This window comes from Corvus kubaryi, unplaced genomic scaffold (assembly GCF_017639235.1).
Source record: "Corvus kubaryi isolate FWS band 111438036 unplaced genomic scaffold, C.kubaryi_AGA036_p1.0 37394, whole genome shotgun sequence".
NCBI lineage: Eukaryota > Metazoa > Chordata > Aves > Passeriformes > Corvidae > Corvus > Corvus kubaryi.
This window is the reverse complement of record NW_024581133.1, coordinates 15,968,822-15,992,783: the sequence shown is the minus strand read 5'-3', so window position 1 is coordinate 15,992,783 and position 23,962 is coordinate 15,968,822. Positions and strand designations below refer to the sequence as shown.

General features: G+C 39.7%; 1 protein-coding gene across 1 annotated transcript in view; it reads left to right on the top strand.

Annotated features, from left to right (window-relative positions):
- Positions 1 to 23,962, top strand: part of RORA (RAR related orphan receptor A) — a 382,907-nt gene that overhangs the window by 272,203 nt on the left and 86,742 nt on the right. Inside the window, exon 4 of the mRNA XM_042039179.1 lies at positions 2,249 to 2,278. Within this exon, the coding sequence (XP_041895113.1) occupies positions 2,249 to 2,278 (30 nt within the window). The remainder of the gene's footprint in view (positions 1 to 2,248; positions 2,279 to 23,962) is intronic.

Here is a 23,962-nt window from a genome sequence, read left to right as displayed (position 1 = left end):
AGCACTGCTGTATCCATTTATTAGCCCCAGTGTTGGGAGAGGAAGTTTTGCAAATGGTGTTCATATTTAAGACCTTTTCCTCTACATTTCCATTCCATAAAACATCCTTAAAATGGTAGGAATTGGCCAGATAGGCGAGGGCAGGGCAAGTGTGTCTGCCGAGGGGATGTTAGGACAGTTTGTGAAGATGAGGATGCTGTCAGGAGCTGTATCTGCTGTTCAGGGGTCACTCAAGAAGTCAAACTGTAGCAAAAATGCTTTTCCTTGGTAGAAGAGCCAATGGGCCAAGAGCAGCTGTAATTTCCAATTCAAAGGGTGAGGCAGACCCTTGGAAAAACCTAGAGAGGGGGGTTTGTACTCATACCAAAAACTGCATTAATATCATCAATGCATTTTGATGTAGGTGCCTCAGATCTCTCTGCTCCTTCTCCCTCTGGCCCTCTTCTTGCCCTAAGCCACTGTTCCTATAATGGTGCTCGCCTCCTCGTCACACCCTCCTGTCCTGTCCTGTCACCTTCTCTTAGCCAGCCACTAATGGTTGGACTGGAATGAAAATCTGAGAAGTTTTGCTCTTACAAATTAAGAATTTAAAGGATGAATTTGCCCATCGTAGTAACTACTTATATCCAAAGGGGGGGTTTTTTGTTATGCTTGGGGTTTTTTTGTTTTAACTGATTACCTTGGCTCTACAGTTTGTGGCTATAACACTAATTCCTTGCATAAGGAATGTACACATTTGGCCAGGGCCTTTCAATTTAAGTTAGTACACATATATAATCAAGTTCTAGTATTCTGATTTCTGTAAATTGCTTACCAGTGTCTCACATTTACAAAACTGCCCAAAGGAACTACTCAGAACTTCACTTCCCAAAGCCTAAAGTCTCTTAGCTTTTCTTTTCAGGGAAAACAAAGGTCCCAGTGCTCACACTTGTTGAGCTTGGTAGTTCAAAACCAAAACACCAATAGCAACAAAAATGCAATTAAAAAAAAAAAAGTCCTCATGACAGTTATGTCAAACTTGATAGCTAGATATTTAGGATTGGCACTAGGGTTTTATGTATCTATCAAAAACATGGATAATTTGAAACCGTTGGCTTTGTTAGCTCTATATTTGCAAATAAGGTGTCTACAGTTTTCTGAGTTCTTGTAATTTACTGCCTCCCTGAGATGTTCCACAACCAAGAAACCTGAATTAAAAGTCTATTTTTTTCCATAGTAATTTGTTTTGGAAGAGGTGGTTGAAGGAATTGGAGGGTAGCAAAGGAATTTCAGGTCTTTCTGTCTTTCATGAGTATTAAGCCAGACAATTCCAATTCCAAAATTTCATTACAGGCCTCAATCACAAATGAAATGTTTCAGGTACTTGTACTGCTTCCAGTAATCTCTTTCTTGTCGTCTCATAAAATTACCCCCAAGGAGACTGAAGCTTAAATACTGATGGGTCTGAGTATGTCACCAGTTATCTACAAAAGTGGAGACAATATTGTTTGTATTCAAGCATGAATTCCAATGACATTTAACAGAGTTAATTTTATCTTTATTTGGTATTATGAATTTTGCCTCATTCTGTTCACTCTGTTGCTTTCTTTAAAATGCCTCTCAAATTTCACTGGCACTGGACCATCGTTGATGATTGCTGCCGCATGCCTGTCTAGCATGAAAACATCTTTATTACTTCAGAAAGTGTATCTTCAGCAGCTTGGAGATATTTGCATCTGGCTTGGAATTATGGCAGGCAATAGTCATACTGAGAGAGCTGTTCGTTTGGTTTTAATGAGCATAAGCTACAGCTTGCCATCAAGGAACTGCTTCAACTTAATAACACAGCAAACGACTTGTGCTGCTCGAATCTGTTCTGTCTGGGTGGTTTGATGGACACTGGTTAATAGGAGTGTGGGAAAATTTTTAGCCATGGAAAAAAAGGGGGCTTCCATAGCTGTGCTGGTATCTTCTTTTTGTATCAGCTCCAGTTCTAAACCAGCAGTGTGGAGATATGCATTCCAGCAGTATAGCTGAAGCAATGCATCTTGAAACATTTACTGGGGAGGTATAGGGAGAGAATGTACCATTAAAGTCTTCACACAGAGGGAAGATCCTTCCACCTTTAACATATAAATCATGGTAATTTTCATTCTTCTTTTAGAGTGGCTGCTGTATGTCTGATAAAATAGATTAATGATGAAATATATGTCAAAAGAATTTATTCAGTGGTTGCTTTGCTAACACTGGTGTTGTTTCTTCCCTACAGGTATTTCTGTAACAAAGAAGACTCATACATGTAAGTAATACCTTTTGATTTGGCTTTCTCTCACAAATGGAATTTCTGTTAGGCTGTGCTGTGGCTCTCAGATTAATTGGTGTTGGTCTGGCCTGAGAAAGCTCCATTTAAAAAATGCTGGTGTTTTTTCTGCCTTAGGGGTTTCAGTCCTTGCCCAAAGTGTCATTAGATGTACGATGTCTGTGTGTGTGTATGTGGTACTCACATATCTATTAAGTCAGAGGGCAGAAAAAGAAAGTTCTGAGGAAGGGCAGAATTCCCTACTCTATCTTACAGCTGGCTGATAATTAACATATCTAGAAAATACAGGTGAGGGGAATGGTTGGTTTTATGTCTGTTATATATGCAGTAGGGTTCCAATCAAAATAATTGAACTGTACATCTTCTGTCCCTTCCTGTGCATTAATCTATAAGATAAATCATTCTCTGCTTGTGCTGAAGGAACCCGATGAAAAAGAGGAGGTTATTGTTGTGCTCTCAACCATGTAAGCAAACAGCCCCTATAAATGGCAGCCTTGGATGTGGCTGTGGGTGTGTGCATTTACTTACATGTACCTTTATTCCAAAGCCTCTTCAAAGACATCATTTCTGGGGATCGACTCTTATCTACCCTGCAGGGAGCTAGAGGCACAATTCCAAGAAAATATTGCAATTTTTAGCTGATGGAGATATGTTGAGATACTTCAGATACTGTGGAGGTTTGGAAATCTGGTAGTGCGAGAATTGTACTTGTGCAGGATCTGAAACAGGAGTAGGCTAAAGCCGAGGCTATTACTCTCATGAAAGCCCTCTAACAAAACAGGTGGTAGGCTGCTCAAAATTTATAAATACATACGCATTTTATGCATTTGAAGTATGTTCACTGCAGCTTCTAGGTCATCATAAAGTGTCTTGCCTGGCTTTTATTCTTATTTCATTCCTGGTTTTATAATACTCATGGAGTGAAAAATCTGACTTAAGATGATGAATTCTCACTGTGTAGAGTTAAAAAGCAGATTTAAGAATTTCGAAGGGGAAGCTGATTTGTGTGAGTTTTGAAACAAATTTTAAATGTCTCAAACTTTTAGAGCATGATGGTCCTCTTCTGCTTAGGTGGGCTTGCTGCTTAATGCATTGTGAGGGCTAGACCCTCTTTGGCTGAGTGATGGTTTTATTGAACTTAATGAGAGCTACAGGCAGGCAGCCGAGGGAAGGATTTGACCCTGGTATTTTTGGTGAATATTTGCGCTTGCGCTGACTGGGATTGACAGCACAGGAGACTGAAGTGCTCCGGATATCCGCAGGCCAGGCAATGTCCAGCTTCCTCACACAGCCTTGCCCATGGGCTCAGCCCTGGTGTGGGGCCACCCCCCCTCTCTAGTGGTGCTGAGTAGTTGGGTGTTTGTGCCAGCTCGGGCCTTGTGTAGAGATGAATGGTGGTTTGTAACACCCCCCTGGGAATCAGCCAAAAACACCCTGGTTTTTGTACAGCAGTGCCTGAACTGACCTACAGAGCCGTGGCTCTAGCTCCAGTATTGGGAATTTTGTAGGGAAGATCAAGTAGTAATCACAGACCTAAAGAGCACAGGAAACAGGCTCCTTAGCCACGCCAGATTGGTGCAGTGTTGTCACCCTGTGTCTCAGCTGAAGCCATTTCAGGCCTGTGATGAAAAAAAGATGTGTTCCTTGACTGTGAGAGATGATTAGTACTGCTCACCATACAAGGCCTTTCATCTAGTTCAAACAGAAATTAGGGTCCCAGTGTCTTTCATGTTGAGAACTCTGTGCTTTTCTAAGAGAACTGTCAAAGAGTAGTTCCCCGATTTGTTAATCAGTTGTCATGCAATTGCTGAAGCATGAAGAGAAAAGTTCCCTGAATAATGGGAAGATAAGCTTGCCCATTAAGAAGGGATTAAAATAGAAGGAGCAATATGCTGTAATTGGCATGATGAAAATGTAAGCTACGTTTGCTAGCAAATATGTATGAGGTTTCATTCAGTTTTTGTTGAAGTTCTTTTAGAATTCATTTGTTATGACAAATGCTCATAGAGCAGGAACAGAAGTAAATTGTGCGTCTTTGGCATTTCAACATCATAAGGGGGAATAAGCTTTTTTTCCCCCTTGTTGCCTAGAATTAGGTTTTTTTATTGAATAGAAGAAGTAGCCAATAAAATTCACAGTTTTGGAATGAGTTAGAAAAAAATAATTTAATGTAAACACCTAAATACAACAATTACAAAGTCTGAGTTATTAGCAACTACAACTGACAGAGTTTGTGCACCAAGATATGATTTAGAATTTGCCTATCACTTTGTGTCAGTATAAATAATTTATCCAAATGAAGTTACATAGAGTAAGATTTCTGCAAAGAAATTTAAAAAAAACATTCTTGCAAACACTTTGTGAAGTGTATATGCATTGCCTGCACTGATTTTTAGAAATATGGATGAAATTTACAATGTGTGGCATATAAGGGTGTTGACTGACTGTGAACTACCACTTATTTCTAGTGACCTTTTGCTTTAATTAGGGAGAAAGAAATGGAGTGGAGAAAATGAGTGGAGAAGAGGAAAGAAATTAGTGGAGAAAAAGAATATTTTTTAACATAATGCCAGAAAATTTGATACATGATGCTTTTCAAACATCAGGTTAATCCTTTTCAGACTTCACCCTAACAGCTGTTTTACTTCTGCAGATTCTGAAGTTGGTGGTGGTCTGTCTCCAGTACTTAATTGTTCCAGGGTTTATTGTTTGAGGGTTTGGGTACATTTTATCCTCTTCTTGGCATTAGTCTGTGACAAAAGTGTCCTGTCAGCTGAAACTGAACTCCTGTGCTGATGGCAGGTGCTCAAGTAGTCCTGAATCTAACAGTAGCTTAATATTTGTACACATGCAATATAGTAGTGCTGAAAAAATGCAGGTCTTTCATAATGTAACTATCTAAATAAAACCTGAGAGATTTTTATCCTTTTTGAGGCAACTAATTTTATCCAAGTATTCTACTTCATTGGCGCTTCTCCACATTTTCTCTTTATCACAGTTTAAATGTTGCAAAACTTGACACTTTTAAACAGGGTGTGCAATAGTCTTCCAAGCAGCACTAAGGGAATAAGTGTTACCCACCCCAAAATGCTCTTTGTTCAGTTCAAGTTTAAGATTAAACAGGCTTTTGAAGAAAAAATTCATGCCTTCTGTCAGGTTAACCATTACTTTAGGTAAGCTGTAGTCTGTCAGATGGTAGAGGAGAAGTCCTGTCTCATCTTCCATACCAAGTGGGACTTCTGGTCTTTCAGTTCTTTTTTGACTCGAGGAAGACATGACTGACATTAGATTCTTTTCTGATCATTTGATTGGCACTAATATTTGTAAAACAACCCTCTTCCTGCCATCTCTCATGCTCTGAAAAGTATTCCAAGTGAATTGTAACTTTGCGCAACTTCACCCTTTTTGCAAATTCAGAGGGGTATCATTGTATCAGTGATGATAAAAATCTGAAATTCTGGGAAGCAGAAGGCTGCAAAGGACCTGGCATTTAATACTGACTGACTTGGCTTTAGGCTGTTCTGAAGTGTGTAGTATTTAGTTTCCGACATCTTAAATCTAAATCTTGCCACACTTCATGTAATTAGTTTCATGACCTCTACCAGACCACTTGTGACTCAGAACTATCACACAAATCAATCACCTTATTTTTCTTCAGATCCCTTTTTTATCTTGGGCGCTGACTTTCTTAAATGAATTTGAACTTGACTGCCTTTCCAAGTAAGGGGTGGTTTCCTGCAGATGCACCCGGAAGGCGAATATTGTACTGAATCCAGGATGTAATGGAACCTTCTTTCTCTCACTGTTTGAGTTGTGAAGAGCCACAGTCAGAAGCTTTGAAGGAGTTTGATTGCATAGCTGGACTTCATATTGCACTGATGTCCAGATAGATTCAGTCATTTGCTTACCTGGCATTTGTAAGATAGTAAAAACTACATAGATTTTACAAGCCTTCCTCACAATTTTCTGTCCAGAGCTCCTACCATCCTTTGGAATATTGTTCTGCAGCAGAAAAGAACCAGGGGCCCTGGCTCTGAATGACACACACTCGTCAGAGCAGAGGTGGGGACCTGCAGGGTCTTACCTGGCCTCGATTAACCAGGTACTGCTTTGAACTAGGTGCTGCTTACTGGCTTCAGCTGTCTCGTGGCACTGTCCCCACAGCGTGGATCATGGCCTTTCTGAGCTGAGGCCAGAAGTGACAGCTGCTTCATGCATTCACACTAAATTATTACCATTTGGAGAGAAAGAACATGTTTCATTTTGTGATTTATCAAGATATTTAAATTAAATTTTCTTAAACAATTATGTTAGTAGGCATCTCTGTATGAATTCCTTAATTTTGGGTGAACTGTTCCTTACTTAAACTGAAATTATCCTTTCAGGTAATTTCTGGCACATAAGAAATGTTTCCAAAGCTAGGTGCTGATTTTAATGACATGAGCTCCTGCTGGAAAATTAAGTGGAAACTGTGTGCTTTTAATTTTAAACACTATATAAAACCATTTGCATGAAGAACTGGCAACTTTGTTGGCAAAGAGTAGAAGTAAACCCATCCCTTCTGCTATCTGAGATCCCGACCCCTTTCTTCTCTCCTACATGAAGCTCTGGGACTCTTCTTACACTCATCTGGCTGTAGGTGTTGGTCTCGAGGTGTATCTTGACTCAGTGTTCTTTGATAAGTACACAGGAACTCTGGACTAAGGGGGCAATTCATGTTTCGAGTTTACACTGCAGATGGGAGGCCTTGACTGTGCCACAGGGAGGTCGACTTGACTGCCCACAGTGCGGGACAAGAGCTGGGAAGTTGGGAGTGACAGTTCAGGTGTCTCCTCAGCTGCCCATAGTCCTGACAAGCCCCTGAGCCCAGTGCTATGCCTGCATTGCTGCTGCGGCACAACGAGCCAAAACCAGGGAATGTCTTGCTCGGGAGTCAGAGGTGTGCTCTTAACACTGTCCTGGGCAGAGATCCATTCCTGCGTCATGGCCTTCCTATCTTCGACTCCAAGCAGTTGCTAAGAAGAGCACATTGCTTGTTGAAAACGAAGAGGCAGATTTGGGGCAGAAGACAGCTCTTGAGCTTCTCAGATGTCCAAATCTCCTAGAACTGTTTTTCACCAAAGTTCTCCAAGCATATATTGATGTTTGCAGCTTAACGGAACCCAAGATCCAGATTTCTCTTCTGCCTTGATTTTACTTTCCATACTGTATTTACTGCCACTGCTAAAGATTTCTCAACATTTGCTAGTTATTTTGTATAATTGCATTAAAGGGAAAACCACTGTGATTTTTTTTTTTTTTACTGATCTGATTTATAATTACTTGTCTACTATGCATTGTACTGTCAGCTTCACCTCATGTGTTTCATGTGCAGACTAAAGTAAGTAAACAGTACTTCTCCCTCACAAAACAGAAGCCTTCAGAAAACTGATGGTTAACAGGATCTGCTGCTAGCACCAAGGCCTAAAGAGAACAGGTGAAAACTAAACCCTGTCCCCTGAGGCCAATAAAATAGCTGTTTGGTCCCCTGTGTGTAACCTCCTAATAACTTTACTGGGCAGCCTTAAGATCCCTTGGGGGCTTCTCTGCAAGAGCATTCCCTCTCTTTGTTCAGATTGCTTATTAAAAATGATTTTATAATGAAGTTGCCTCAAATAGCTGCTACTTTGCTGCTTGTCCTTGAAGCACTGTTTGCCCTGGTGAAGAATCTTAAGACAGCTATCTAGGGCTGTTCTCTTGTTCAAAACTTTTACTGAACTACTGCTACACTTTTTTCTTTTTCTCTTTTTTTTTCTTTTTTTTTTAACTTCCCTGCTGTGAGCCAAAGGAAGCCTCTTCATCAGCAGCTCAGCACTGTACCTTTAATTCCCCTTTGAGGCCATCCCTGTGGAAAGTTTGGTTTGGTTGCCACTCAAAACACTGTGTCAGTGACTTGTTTGTTGCCTGAGAGAGAATGAATGTTGCCTTCTTTTTTGTGACCAAATTATTGAGTACAGGGGCAAAGATGAAGGCATTGTCAAATAAGGAGGAGAGGTGGGAATATTTTTAAAGTCTCAAAGTGTATCTGGCTTGCCTGGGAGAAAGAGTACCCAGAATGGCAATGTGTGTGGATGTGGGACTTCCATGACATGGCTCTAGGTGAAATGTATGGATGCTCTGGTTCTTCCTGGCAGTTCTGCACCAGTGAAACATTTCCTCTGTAAAAGTTCCAACATTTGTGACAGAGACCAGCCCTTTGCCCATGTGGAAACAGCCATGGGTAAAGTATCAAAAGAACTTTTATTAATGTATGTTTTGTGTCCTCACAGAATAACCAGTCAGAGCTGAGACAAACCTGGTGCCTCTAACCTTCTCTTAGCTGCCCAAAAGCTTGGCATGTGCCTGGCCCCCACCCAACCCTTTGGCACAGTTGGAAGGAACATTTCATTTTCTCTAAAGCTGATAGAACAGGCAATTAAATGCACTCTCCTGGAAGTCCCATGGGGAACTCTGTCTAATAGCTGCACTTGAAGATAATATCAGGTCTCTTCTCTGGTTCTGTTCTGAGTATATGGAGCAGCTTCTATCGATGTGGGGGTTTTGGCTGTAACCATTAATTATGGGCTTACTTTACTGTGAGTTTTCTGGTAAATACCCTCAGATAGGGGTTTCTGTGCCTTTATAATGAAGTAGCATGCAAACCAGAGCAAGGGAAAAACTGCAAATGAGTTGAAAAGTAATTTTGACAAATGAAGACTGATAAGTATTTGCAAAATGTTTATCATCCGGTATGAAAATTTATGCGTCTGTGTACATTGGATTATAGTTCAGATACTTCTAAATTGCAAATCAATACATTCCAGTTTTGCTCACACTTCATTTCTTTTTCTGGTTGCTCCTATGTAAGCAGACCATATGGGCAGAGACATTCTCTTTGATGTTTAAAAAATTATTTGGAAGCCCATGTTTTAAGGAATGATGAAGTGTTAGGAGAGCATTAAGAGGTTTCTGACATTAGACATCTAAATTCTGTTAGTGTGGTTGATGGATATTAAGAGATTGTGGACTGACTGAAAAATAAATTTAAACTGTTTGTGGACGCAGGCAGTAAATACATTGGGAATGTCTGTAGTGTTCTCTTATACCTAAGTCTTTCTTTATAATTTCATAGAATTTGCTCTTGCATGTTTTGTACCCTTCTTTTTTCTATCTATTAATTCCTAAGCCTGCTCATCTGATGTAGGAAATAGTGAATGAAGTCATGAACACCTCCTGTGGTGTGATGCACTTCAACAGGGAAAGTGTAGGACTGCTGTGAATCCTATTGCAGCTGTTTCAGCAAATCCTGTTGGCTGAAATGTGCTTTCATTAGCCTGTTTAGCACTGCCTATTTTTTTTGCTGTTTGTAAAATCTCCTGTCTTTAGAACTCTTGCAGCTGTTACCTGAAGTTACTGTTTCCAGCTTGATAAGAACAGCTGTCCACAATTTTGGTGTGTTCATTGGTTATAGATGAGAACTCTGTTACGGGCTGAATCTAAGCTTAAAAATATCTGATATTCTCCACATTCTGAGACTTTAATTCATCTCTGAGAGCAGTAGGAGTTGTTCTTTGCAAAATCATTAAGTAATTTTTTTTTTTTCAGTTTTTGAGTGCCTTGGGCACCAGAAAACTGACAGAAGAGACTTTTCCAAATCTACTTTTGTATTCTACATATTTTTCAATGCAAACAATGCAAAAGCAAATAGGAAGTGTTACTGCTCATGACTTTCTTATTTAATATATGGGTTGCATATTTTGGCTCTGAATAGTCTGAGTCTAGCCAGCTCTAACTATGCTTACAGGGAAGTACTTCTGACTACATCCTTTGTAATAGCTTCCGAAGAAATAATTGTACTTTCTAAACAAGACTTGTGCAAGACTCATTTGGTTTGATTTGAGCAGTTCCTTGAAGTCACCTCAATCTTTATAGAAAGGTGAGTCTTTGTAATAGATTGCCACCAAATGCAGCAAAGTGTTGAGATTAAATTAGGGTTAAAATTAGGATTAAAACATGATCTTCATACCATTTGTTCAACGATTAGAAGTCCAAGTGGATGGGTTTTTTCTATGGATGTATCACTGCTACCTTTTTTCCCACTTTGAGAAGAATTTCTGCTTAGATTCATTTCACTTCATGACATTGTTTATAATACAATGCTACATTTTTTTGTAGTAAAGCTGAATTCTAACGATTCTAGAGCAAGCTCAGTCATAGGGACTTCTCCAACGTTGGTATCTGAACCAAAAAAAGCACATTTTATTATCTGAATTTTGAAACCAGGGACTGATTCCATCATTCCTAATAGACTCATTTATTTGACAGTGCATTGCTAGACTTGTGCACTTGCCATCCTGACACAGCTATTGAACCTGAAAAGGGCTCTTTAATGTATGTTGATGGCTAAGCTTATTAGGACTGTGAAAATATTGGAAGTTTTGCAGCTTTTCTCTAAGCACATCAACCTAGAGTTATTTAAATGTTGACCCCAGCTGGGAGCACAGTCTGATGCAGACAGCAACTAAGACAGCTCCTTATGGCAGATCAGGTAATCACTCCAGCTCATAATGAGGAGCTTGTTCTTAGTGTTATGACCAAATGATAGTATTTGTAAAGCTCCTAATTTGAATACAGTTTTGCTTGTCAGGTTTTTTTCCTTCTAAGTCTCCTAACATGATGAAGTATAAAGGACAAAAAGTTTCAAAGGGCAGTGTGGGTCAGTCTAAAGAACTAAAACTTGCAGCTGAAAAGAAGGAATAGAAACAGATTAACCCAAAATGAAATAGAATCCTGAGGGAATTTGGGATACAGACTCCTTAAAATTCAACTTCTTTTCTTTTGTTTTCAGAACACTTGAGTAGTTTTGAGCTGTACTGACAAAATGCTATGTCTTTGTGTATTTTGTTTAATTGGGGGGAGTGGGAGAGCAAGGAGGGAGACCTGTGCAGACAGCACTTCAGAAATCTTGCCAGATATGAGTTACAGTTATAAATACAGGTGATTTTTGAGGTTTACATGGATCAAAATGTAGTGACAGATACTGTGGTTCAAGTTTGGGTTCTTAAATGTCACCTGCTTTTGTAATTTGCACAAGCGGTGGGATGATGGTCATCTGCTTACCCAAACTACGCCCACACACAAATTCCTTATGCAAAATTCTTCATTAAACTGAAAGACTCAGGAAAAATGGTGCCTGGTGCTGGTTTAGTATAGAGGAATAGTTAAATTTTCTGTTGTGTCTTAGTAGTTGTGTTCCAGTTGAAAACATGAGAAAAAAATACAGTGCATTCACAATAAGACAAAATGACACAATTTTTCTGTAATGCCAAAATTATTTTGATTTAACTGTATGTGCCCTATAAAAGAATAGTTTTATAAAATAAAACTATATTCACACATATAAAATATGTGTGATTTGGCATATACTGATGTGCTGATTGGAGCACATTGAAAAGAGCATCACAGTATTGAAAGAACCTTTTTTCTAAATATGTTTTATGCAGGGGAGGAGAGAGAGAGTGTCAGTAACAGAATTACATCCTCCAGTGTAATTACACCTTTGAATTCAGTGTAAATATCCATTGCTACTTTATCTCTTAATTTATAAGACACTATAGTAGAACCTTGATTTGGTCTTTAACCCTACTGCAGTCACCTTGCCTTAAATTACTTTATTCTTGAATTCACAGTTCACTTGATCAAAGGAATAGATCTCACCTAAATAGAAGTTACTGTTTTAAGGGATTGCAGCTGGGTCTTTGGGAAGTTTCTTGTCTTAACCTTACTGCCATTAATGGTAAAATCCTTGAATTGAACTTGAACTGAACCTTCAACGAGTTACTGCAAAAAGCATAAGCAGTGAATTAAATGGGAAGCCTTGACCAAGAGGATGATGACTTAGCTGGAAAAACTAAGACTTGTGAGACATTTTTGTTATCTGGCTTAGCTTCCCCTGTGTGTATGAGAGGTTTTTGTTTAAAGTGAACACAAACTATCAGTTGTGAGGTGCAGCACTGTCACTTGCTATACAACAGACTAGGCACACCCTCAAAGCAAAGCAATTTCCTCTCTCTTTTTTTATTTGTTTTTCTTTTTTTGAGGTGTTTACCACCAGCTGCAAAAGCCAGTTCACAAGAGTGGTGGTGTTCTTGCAGTTTTCTGGAAATTCAAATAAGCCTTTATTTAATCTCTGTGCAACAGAGGTAGGGAAACCTCTGGTTTCAGAAAGCCACTACATGACCAAAGGCATTTAGTGATTTCCTCTTAGATAAAGCCATCAGTTGATAACCATCCTTCCCACCAATGTTTGTCTGAAGAGCTGTTTCGTTATCTTTGTTACTGTTACCTAACTGATACGGGGTGTGATTCTTGCTGGCTGTAAAGGCAACTTCTACAGATAAGGCAAGTTTCCTGTTTAAAGTCTTCACATTTCTTTTGGTCTGACCCTTTTTTCCTTTTTCCTGCCTATATTGGTGGCTTAGTCCAGAGTTATGGTCCTTGAAGTAAAAGTGGAAGTAAAGGGGTCATTCAAAAAGACAATTTTACATGCTGTTTGAGGACATAAGGGTACTAAAGGCTGGCTGAAAATAATTTTTCTGTTAAACAGAGCTTTATATATTTCAAAAAATATTTCACTGAAATAGTCTCAGTTTTTTCCTGCAGTTTTCAGAAGGGAGGTAAGAAAACCCCTTGTTAACTCAGAGCAGGGTGAGTCGTCCTACACGTGGGATGGTGGTGGCATGACTTTAAGAGCTGGCCTAGAAACGAGACAGTTCAGGTACTTCAACCTTAAATTTCCGCGTCCTGTCAACAGGACTTCACCACTTCACTGTCAGCTGTTTTGAGAGTACATTTTAGCACAAAATCCTGTCTTTAGAAGCAGTAATGTAAATTTCTCTGGAACATTTTGTCTTTGAGAAGCTAGCTGTGTTGACACGAAAAAATCCCCATTCTAGCAGGGAACCTTAAAAGAGAGAGAGAGAGCCTTAACTTGAGAACAAATAATTTGGGAAGTTACTATTAGTCTTTGTGAAACTAATACCTGGCAATCCCAGTTTACAAAAGAAATTCGCTTTACTGTGGGTTCATTTGCTGCTTTTCACTGGTGTTGGAGGGGAGGTTGTACAACAGCACTGAAGGTAGGAGCCCAGCACCTGCTTTATAAATAAACTGCTTTCCTCACTCCGGATCAAATCAGCATTGGACTTTGGGTCCAGTCTAGTAAGTGGTGGTGTGTTCTGGTAAGTGCACACTGGGAAGGTTTACATGTAACTGCTTATTTTCTTGTCTGCAGATCCTGAAATCGCAAAGCTGAGTATTTCAGTGTGATGGATCTTTTACTGTATGTTCTGAATAAGCAGGAAAGACTCTCTGCATATCTGTTGTGGGCAAAGGCCATCCAGTAAATCCTATTTGTTCTCTTGTGTCAGATTTGGCTTGCATAGTCCAAATGACTTCACGGCACTGGCATAGGAGTCTCCATGATGCTTCTCTCCAAATCAGACTTGATAGTGCTCGTTTTGTCAACCAAAAGGTCTATTCAGGAGTTATAAATTGAATGAGAAGGTGTAAGTTTGACATGGATCCCTCCTGCTGGTGGGATTTGGGCCACTGTTGAGGACTGTAGTATCCCCTACAAAAGCTTGTAATATTCCCTTTCCTGTCCCTTTGCTAATCCCCACACAAAATCTTTGTCCTAGACACTTGTCATTAAAAATGCTTCTATTTCTAAATAGATAAATTACCAAAGTGTAAATATCATTTGCCCAAAGAAAAAAAGTAATTTGGGAAGCCAGTTCTAAGTGACATACCTCCAAAAAATTCTCTTTATTAGGTTAGTTCATTGCTGGGTAATAAATCCAGAACTTTTAATTGACTCTTTAAGTAGTTTTGGCTGAAGTTAGTGTTGTCTGCTTTTAGCTTCTTTTTTTTCCCATTTTTTTCATATTTTTGTGATCACTGCACACAGTTAAATGGAGAGGTTCTTTGGGTTTTGTGTTTCATGCACCTTTTCTCCCAAATAGTTCTGAGGTCATATTTCTATTATGATTGTTATTATTAGAGCTTTAAAGAGGAGAAGAAAAAGGAAAGGGGGAGCAAACACAAAGAGGAAAGGAGGTAGTGACCATTTACCTAAAGGTGTGTGCCAATCCAATACATTTGCACCCCTTAGACAGGAAGAGAAACAGAAGATTCAGCTGACGTGGGGGGTCAAACTGCCTGTAAAGGAAAGACCGCAAGAGCTGAATGGTGGCAGATCTCGTATTTGGTCCATTAAATCTCTGAAACTTCTGTTTGCTTCCAGTGAGATCGTAACACATCACATCTCTACGTCCATGCATCAAGGTAAGCATACCCAGATTATAAAAGTAGAGCATAAATTCTTAGCCTCTTTCAAAAGAGCATTTCTAGGATATTCTAGGAATCTGCATGCAACAGCAACTACCAGCTGAAGTCAGACACTGTCTATGCTCTGAACATATCATATTCATAAAAACAACCTTCTTTTAACAAGAAGCCTTCACTTCTTTAATTGTTGCACTCTTCATTTTTCTCACAAAATTTCTCTCAAAGACAGGATCAAAGACAGGTGCAGTGACAAAAAAATGGGGAAGTTGTGTATCTTTTGGAATCAATAGAAAAGCTGCCCTTGGTTTTCGAGCCAGAAGAGCCACTTCAGAGCCACTTTGTTCATTGTCAAGTGCTGTAGCTTCTCCTTTATTCCCACAGTGGTACAGCATACTATATTTAGTTGTTTTTCACTCTATTATACAAGTATTAACTTTGATAAGGAAAGAAACTAGGATCTTATCAGACTATTTGCCAGTAAAGTTGGGGTAATAGAATTCTCCCAAACTGCCCTCCCTGTGTGTAAGTTCTCTTTACTTTGTGTTATCAAATGCAGCACTCTTTGTGCTTTAAAATGATTTTCAAAAAAATATCTTTATTCCTCATTTTAAAAGAAGTGAGAATAATTCCATGAGCTGTTCTATTTAACACTTCATTGGTTACTTAATATAAATGCGAATCCTAAGCTACTTGATTTTTAGTGCATTTTTGTCAGATGATTTTTTTAAATTTTATTTTTGGTGCTTAGTGCTGAGAAAACTATTTTTCATTTTGTTTCTAACCATGTGTTTTCATGGAAACAAACCATCTAGAACACATTGTATTTCTATGAAAACACAAGCTTATTAAATGTCAAACAGTTTATGTTTTCCTGGCAGTCATCTTGAAATTGGCACATTCACTGTGTCAGCGTTCTATGATGTAAGTTTAAAACTGTCACATTGTCAATGCTCAGACGTTAAAAGGTCTGAAGTCTCACACATGGGGGAGGAGGAATTAGGCTCTTGTCAATGAGCAGGTGGTGATGATTTAGGCACGTTTGTTTGAGGTTTGTATTAAGTTAATAAAAACTCTCTAGTCTGAGTATCCTCAAATATTTAAGCTGATAAAGAGGTGGCGTCAATGTTGAAGTCAGAGTCATTTGTGCTTACTAAGGGCTGACTATAAATATCAGGGTTGCTGGTGGAGCTTGAAGTGTCTTTGCACATTTAACTTTATCACTCAGCTCATGCATTGCAGAAATTGCTTTAAAAAACAGGGAAGCTGGGAGGAACTCCACTCACGGCTGTACATACCCCACGCCTCAGGAGCTGGTGGTTCCTAAGGGCTGTGTAGCAAGGGCTTGGACACTGCCTACCCATTTTGGAATTATAACTGAGGGTCCCATTGTAACAGGCTGAAAAATGCCTTTGAAAGCAGAGTGGCTTCTGGAAGAGAGAGGAGTCTCCTGGGTGAGTTTATGGCCCAGTCCTGTGTCAGTGAGGAAGGGCATATTGGATGACCCATGGTTGATCAGGAAGTGATCCTTGTGTGCACTCACATCCCAGTCTGTCACTGCTCTACTGGCAGGGGAGGTGGGTATCAGGCTGTTAAATAAAAGATGGAGGAAGTATTTGATGCATCTGAAAGAAAACGCACAGGTCATAGTAAAGGGAATTTTACCTTCACTAAGATAGGAAATACTTGTACAAGAAAATCCCTTTTAGCTCTCCAGGCCCCATCATCCTTACACTTCAAACAATACCCACAGCACTATTGCCCCGCTAAGCTTGACATTTCCAATGTATGTGTATTAACAGGCAGTAAAAATCATTTTGCATTTATCATGCTGTACTATATTTTATAGAATAAACTGATGTTTATTTTATGGTTGAATTCAATATGACTCTACTCAGAAATAGCTCACATGAAAAAATCTTCAGGATTAATTTATGTTTAGTTGCATATATTATCCTAACACATGCAAATAATTAGGAAGAAAATAGCTATTTAGCTTATTTATTATCTCTGTAGGGAAAATGTACACATTTCACATGCATGTTTTAACTATATTTCATCTTCTTGTGATTGTGAAAAAGCCTTTAATATATTTCTTTACCATGAATTTTAAATTTCACAATGGAATTAGCTAAATGGTTTGTTTTGCACTCTAATGGATGGGATTTAAATCCAATTTTTCACATCACACAGGAAACATCTTCCAGTATTCTTTTGACTCTGTTCCATGGTTGTCTGTTCTGTGCACCAAAACCAAAGACAATTCCTCATTGTTGGAAATTGACTAAAGTAGTAAAGATGCTCGAAGTTCCTTACTCAGTTTGTCTAACAGCTGCTCATCTTTCAAACTCTCTCAGGGGTTATCTGTCCACACTTGCACCTGTGTGGAGTCTCACCGGGAGCTGTGAGAAGGCCCCGTTCTTGGTCAGCCCTTCGTGGCTGAGATCAGGGTGAGCTTTGTGAGGTGCTGGTTCTTCCCTTCACAGCTCAGACTGCAGAACCTGACTGTGCCATGAGCATCGCTCACCTGTGACTCCCTCAGACCTGTCCTTGCATGTGTCTCCCAGCAGCTCTGCCTGTGGCTAATGACAGACACCCACCTGGTGACAAGCTCAATGACTCGTGAAATCCCGGCCCCGGGGCCACGTGCTGGTTATTTATTGTTACACACAAACACAAAGCAGACAGGGAATTTATCACTTTGCAATTTCAGTGACTGAAAAGGGTGTTTGATTATCTGAAAGAGGCAGCGAATGTTTACGGAGATTTGCATAACAGCCATTTTTCATTTCACCTTGCTGATGGACACAGTGGATATGTGAGCCTGGCTATATTCTGCTGCAATTGCCAGTATTTTTTTTTGCAATGTTGACCTATGTGTGTAAGCGTCATAGATCTTGTACCATGTATCAGAATATATCAGGTCTGTTGGTATGAAGCTGTCATTTAATTTTAAAGGAAGGATGAAACTATTTGAATGCTGCTGAGCCATGATGTCATAAACTTTGTACTGCCTAGACGCTGTATTTGTACTGTGATTTTTTTCTCCATATAGTAGCAGAATAATTTTCTGATTTTTCCCCAGAATAGCTTTTCTCTCTGTTTTATCTCTTATATTAGCAGTGTTACTAAAGGAAATTATAAGTTCTTAGCCTTATCCACAAGCCAGAGGGAGATTTACTGGAGATGTGTCAGTATCTGTTTTTATTAATGTTGCTACACTGTGTGCAAACTTCTCTGTACATGTTTACAACTTATTTGTGTCTGAACTTGGTGTAGACTGAGTGTAAAGACTCCAGAACACTAAAGCCATGTCTGCTTTGCCGAGTCATGCAAATGAAAGAGAATGGATAAAACACTGTGCAGCACTTGCCCCAGAGGATCTGACATCCACACTGTGGTTGGTCTGTTTGTTGACTTTGGAGTCGATCAGGTGTGGTAGCAGGAAGCTTCTTGCAGTGAATTCCATATTGTCTGGGAGGGCATCTTCCAGTCCAATTTCCTCAGAAAGGGACCATGTTCACATGCTCTCGGGCCACTCTGATGCAAACCAAAGCACAGGGAAGTGATGGGGACAACTTCTGCAAAGCACCCTCCTGATCTGAACGGGAATGCTCTGGGAGACACACTCAAAAGATGCAAGGGCAATTTCTGTATGGGACTGAAAATGTCCTAGCCAAAGTGGTGTTTGCTGTACCAGCTCTGCTAAACTGCCTTTGGCAAGTCTCCTTTATGTTCTCTTGGAATGGTCCCCATGGCTGTTGCCCGTCTCAGTGACACTGTGGGAACAGAGGACTCTTCTGCTGCTCCAGAGGCCACCCGTGTGCACAGATGCATTGTCAAGTGAAGAGCTTTGGGAAAGGATGAGATGTTCACTCCTTACACTGTAAAATGGCTGCTGAAGGTTAATCATATACTTTTAGCAATGCCTCTGTTCGGAATTGGCTGGTGGTTGGAGAAGGCTCTTTATATTGTTCTTCAGTTTGTAAAGGAAAGTCAGATTGATCTTCTGGGTTTTTTATTTCTGTTTCCATGGTGTAGCATATCCAGTATAAGAACCTGTAGTTCATTCCGCTATTTAAGGAAGTGCTGGAATTCAATATCAGTAGTTGTAGTCATTATTATTATTATTATATAAATTACCACATACAGAGAAAACATTTAGTAGGGTAAAAGGGAGAAAGGCTGTTTTGTGTCCCCTGCACATCATAAAAATGATCAGTGAAATGCAACTTTTAATGTTCCTTTCTATTGTTCTTCTATGGATTCGGGCCCCAGAGCTACATTGCTCATTTTGGAATTTATTGCTTCCAGTGCTAAAAGCAATGGAGATATACAGAGAAAAGAGGAAAACAAGGAGGTGCTCCATAGAGAATGGCTTTCCACACAGAACCCAATTCTTTTGCAGGTGTACACGTGCGACCTTTTTCTTGTCATTATCTATGCACAGACAGCCTCTGATTCAGGAATGTTTTTGGCAGTGTAATGTACTGCGGTAAAGCTTTTGCTGCCTTGGCTTACTCACTCAAAATTAGCCCTAGTAAATACTAACTTGGTGTGATTTGTACAGTGCTGACAATGTGTTGCTTGGCTGAGTAACTTGTAAAAAAAAGACTGCAATAATTAGCTCCTACAAGTTCACATTTTCTTTCATATTTGAATATATGGATTGTCATTTGCTGCCAGGTTCTGCGTAAGTGTGTCAGTAGTTCCTCACATTGACTTTTTGGTCCTTTGAACTGCTCAGCAATCTCTGGTGCCTCCATCCATTTGCATGCCTATGGCGAGCTAAAAACCATGTGTTCCTACCCATCCTTTTTTATAGTGTTACATAGGAATGGAGCTCCAGAATCTCCTCAGATTGTGGGGGGATGTGTTTTCCTCTGAGTCACTGTTTCTGTTCTGCGTTCATTCTCTAATGTCAGTCAACTTTGTTACTTCACCCCAAAAGCATCTAATAGTATTAGGGAGTATTTATTTATGTTTAGGTCATCATACCTTTGTTGTTTCTTTTGAAAGTTTAATCTAAACATTGCTGTCCTTTCTGGTCACTACCTTATTAGTTCTATTTGTTGGCAGTGAAAAGGGTGTCCTTTTATTTTAGGTCTTCATTTTGAGTAGAAACAGGAAGCCCAAGCAAAGAATGCATCTTCTTTTTTTTTTCCTCAGAATTCCAATATATTTATCTGTCTTTCATCTTTTTCCATGCTTTTTTGCAGACATACTGTTATTGATGTGAATGAGAGAAGTCGTGGACAATGACTGTATTATGGCTCATGTGTTAATGTGTTTTTCTTTTTTTACATTTTCATTTTTAATGTTACATTTCTTTTTTGTTTCAGAAGAATACATTTAAAAGAATTTAAAAATTTAAAAAGCCCTTACACTGGAAATGTGATGATTTGGCTGGGAAGGCACTAACAATGGTGGTTGGTGCAACTGAGAATTTTGTTTTTCGGTCTTTCACTTACACAAGCTGGTACTGAGAGACCTTTAATTTACATTGCCAGCATAGAGAGATAGCCACATGAACTGCTCTGTAATATCCTTTTAAACAGTATTTTTCATCCACCTATAATGAAAGGTGTCTGTTTTATGTTGCTGCCCATTCATCATTCCTTGGACACCTGCTGCCTCAGTCAGTTACTTCTTAAATCTGAGTTAACCTTCTAATGTAATCCTGCTCGCCTTTCTTCCTTGCTTAAACCTATTATTCCATAAACCAGGCAGTCCAACATGAGTCCAGTCACCTGTGAGCACACGGTGTAGGATTTAACATCTATCACTTGTGCGTGCTGTTCCTTGGAGCAGTGGATTTTCACCACATCTTTATGAACAGAGGAGCAAACTACCCAACTCATCTGAACTATTCATTATGTGCTCAGGGGTTTGCTTTATGTTTTCCCTTCCTGGGTTTGGACTGCACATTGTTCTCTAATTCATTCTGCAGTCAAGAATGGAACAATTAGCCACAAACTCTCAAGCTCTGGCAGATGATTAATCAAAAAAAAAATTAACTTTGGCTGATAATGCCTCTCTGTGAATTATGAGCTGGCTGTAAGCCAGGGAATACTCCTATTGTCCCCTGAACAGAAGGCCATCCTTCCAGACTCAAGTGCACCAGAAGTAGTAATATTTTTCATCTTGGAGAATTTTAACCATTACATTCTTGAGCTTTTTAACTCCTTAGGACAGTGTTTGTGAATCTCTCTTAGCCAGCTACCATGTAATCCTCAGGGAAAAAACAAATTCTAATTCCTTTGTATTTCACTATAATTTGGCAGTTGAAGGGCGAGGTGGTAAATGAAGTTTAAAGCATTTAGGTAAACAGCCACATTGCAAAATCCTATTGTTATAATTACAAAGGTTTTAATTAAAAATGTCAGCCACAAAAAAATTCCTTTGTAGGCCTCTGCCAGTGATTACAGATCAGTTTCCATCTGTGCTTTGGTATTGACACATAGCCAAGTTCCCGTGAAGGGTATATTTACGTTACTCTTACTGTTAGTACTGTTTTTTGCAATGTTTTCCTAGGCCCCAGTCCTGTACCTTCCCCTGCTCCCCAGCTGGCAGGCTGAGTAATGCTTGGGCAATGGGGTAGTTTTGGCTGTAGAGTATTAGTGATTCCAGAAGCACTTGAATGACATTAACAATTACCTGCTGCAAATGTATTTATTTCTGGGGAAAGGAATCTCGGCTTCGCTTCCTAAACACAGTCTCATTTGCTTACTAATAAGTATTATGAACCACTCCTCTGAGCTTGGAGTTGTCAGCTCAGATCTCTGGAAGTCTTTCTGGATGGCAGTGCAAATCTGTAGTTCTACTTGGAAACTAGTGGCATTTCCACAGTGAGCCTAGACAGAAATTTTTTTCCCCTGAAAAACACTTTGATGAAACCCATGCTACATAAAACCTGTTTTTGCTCTGAGAAGGAGGATTAGTGTGTCTACTTCTCATAATTACTTATCTGTACTGGCATACATACTATGGAATTGTTTTTCATCCATTAGCAAAAGGATTTCTATAAAAGTATAGGGGTGAAAAGCAGAGGCATTACAGAAGAGCTAGAGCCTGGGACCACCTTGTGTACTTTTCAGCTCTTTACTGGATGATTGCTGATTCCAAGGTTGTACTTTCAAAATACAATCTTAAAAAAAAAAAAAGCCATTATAAGCAAATGGAAAAATACTCAAGACAGAGTGAATCTCTGGGGCACTAATAATTAAAAGTTGTTGCCAAGATGTTACACAGTGCTCTGAAATTTTCATTAATATTTTATTTCATTCCTGATTAGCACATGGTGTTTGGCCCATTTCAGGACTGATTTGGTGGGGTTCCAATACAGGAGCCATAGCTTAGTTGAGTAGTTACTGTGAAGAGGTTCATGTAGGATCCAATTAGTGTTTAAATTTACTTTCTTACTCATACTTCACATTAACAGTTCCAAGGATTAATTTATAGGACTCAATAGTGACTGCCAGGGGAAAAAAAAGAAAAGTAGTCAAATTAAGTATAAATGAAAAGGTATTTTGCAGTAACTTGATGAGTCTTGGCATAAGCTTGGCTGCTCTTATTTGTAGCTAAGCTAACTGATGATGAGCTTTTACAAGTATGAAGGGAAAAAAAAAAGTTTAGGAATCAGTGTCTCAAGGGGGTCATATCTGCCAGTAAGGATCAGCCTGTCCTTTGGGAGTGTGTTGGTTGCACAAGTTGTGTGAAAAATGACAAATGTCAAATTTTGAGCAGAGTCTGTCCATCTGTGTCATCATATCGAGGGTTGCCCTCATTACTGTCAGCGGCAAGCACTGCACAGTTTTTGGTAGCTCAGAATTTGAGCAAGGCAGAGAAGCACTCTCATCCCTAGAAGGAGAACCAAGACACAGAAAGTGAAGGGATGGAAATCCTTTCCCAGCGCCCAGCTGTGGTGTTGTGGGAATGTGCCCCGCACCCTTTCGGCAAAATCAGCTCGATGGCCCTGGTCAGCAATTCCGACTGCTTGGGGTTTTTCTGTTGTAGTTTCGGGGCAGGTTTTTGAGCTGCCTCAGGAGCTGTCCTCCCAGCAGAAGCAGAGGGCTGTGTTCCTGCTGTGCTGCTGGTCTGAAGGCGAGCACTGATCCCTGGCCTCGGAGCAAACCCGCAGCTGCTGCTCAAGTGCCGTCTGTCCGAGGGGCACAGGAGCTTTTCCTCCTACACAGGCAAGTGACAGCCCAAGAGAGCCCTCTCAGCTGCTGCTGGGAGCACTTTTCGTCTTTCTTCAAACTCCTGGAACGGTGCTGCTTAGTGGTCCCAGTAACCCCGGTTTCAGCTGTGTGTTCCCCTGTCCTGTGAGGGTCCTTTATGCCGGGTATCCCTTCCCTAAGAGGCAACTTTCCAATTGTTTCACAGACCGTCTGGGTCCTACTTGTTTCCCAAGTATGCTCCTTATTTTTCTTTTTAGCTGCTGGCAACATCTGCAAATAGAGAAACTTTAGTCACTGTCAGCTAATTGAAATTTCTGTGGGACAAAGTAGCCCCTGCTGACACTTCAGTTTAACTGCTTTGCTTTCTATTAGCAACTTTTTGTTGTGTAGATATCCAGGCTGTAAGAAATGTACTGCTTTTAGATAGACTTTCAATTCAGACTGCTTTCGGAGGGAACAAGTAATGTTGATTGATGCTGCTTAACATTCTTTTTGTCTTAATGCTTACAATTTCCAGTCAGAAAATGTTTTCTACTGTATTGCTCACACTTTGCAAATTTGTTTCTCTCCCCCTTACTACAGAACTTAATCAGATACTTCACAAATGTGATCCTTTCCCCTCTGTCCATCCTCCTGTCACAAAATCCAGGCTTGTCCTTACTGCTGCTTCATGAAACATAAAAAAATAGTTTGGAAAGCCTCTCTTCCCTTCATTACTTAATAGAAAGCCTTTTACATTATTGTTTATATAGAAGAACACAGTCATATTTATTATTAAGAAAAATATTTTCTATGCAGAAGGCCAGGCCCTGCCAAAAGAAGCACTCTGGTATTTAGGAAGGAGTCTTGAGAGAAGACTATGGTTTGTGATGAAGGAAAAAATCAAGTATCTGAAACATTCACTGCTGCAAAGGAGAGCTTTGTGACATTGTCCAAGACTTTCTGGATTAAGATTACCCCTGGTAGGCTACAGTGGGCCATTGTAATTCACCACTGCAACTGGTGGCATTCTGTGATTACTAATGAAGAGGCTACTTGAGGAACACTAAATTGAGTATAACAATGGCAGTATTTCCAGCTAGGAAAGTTTGTATTACAATAAGGAACAACTAACATAGGT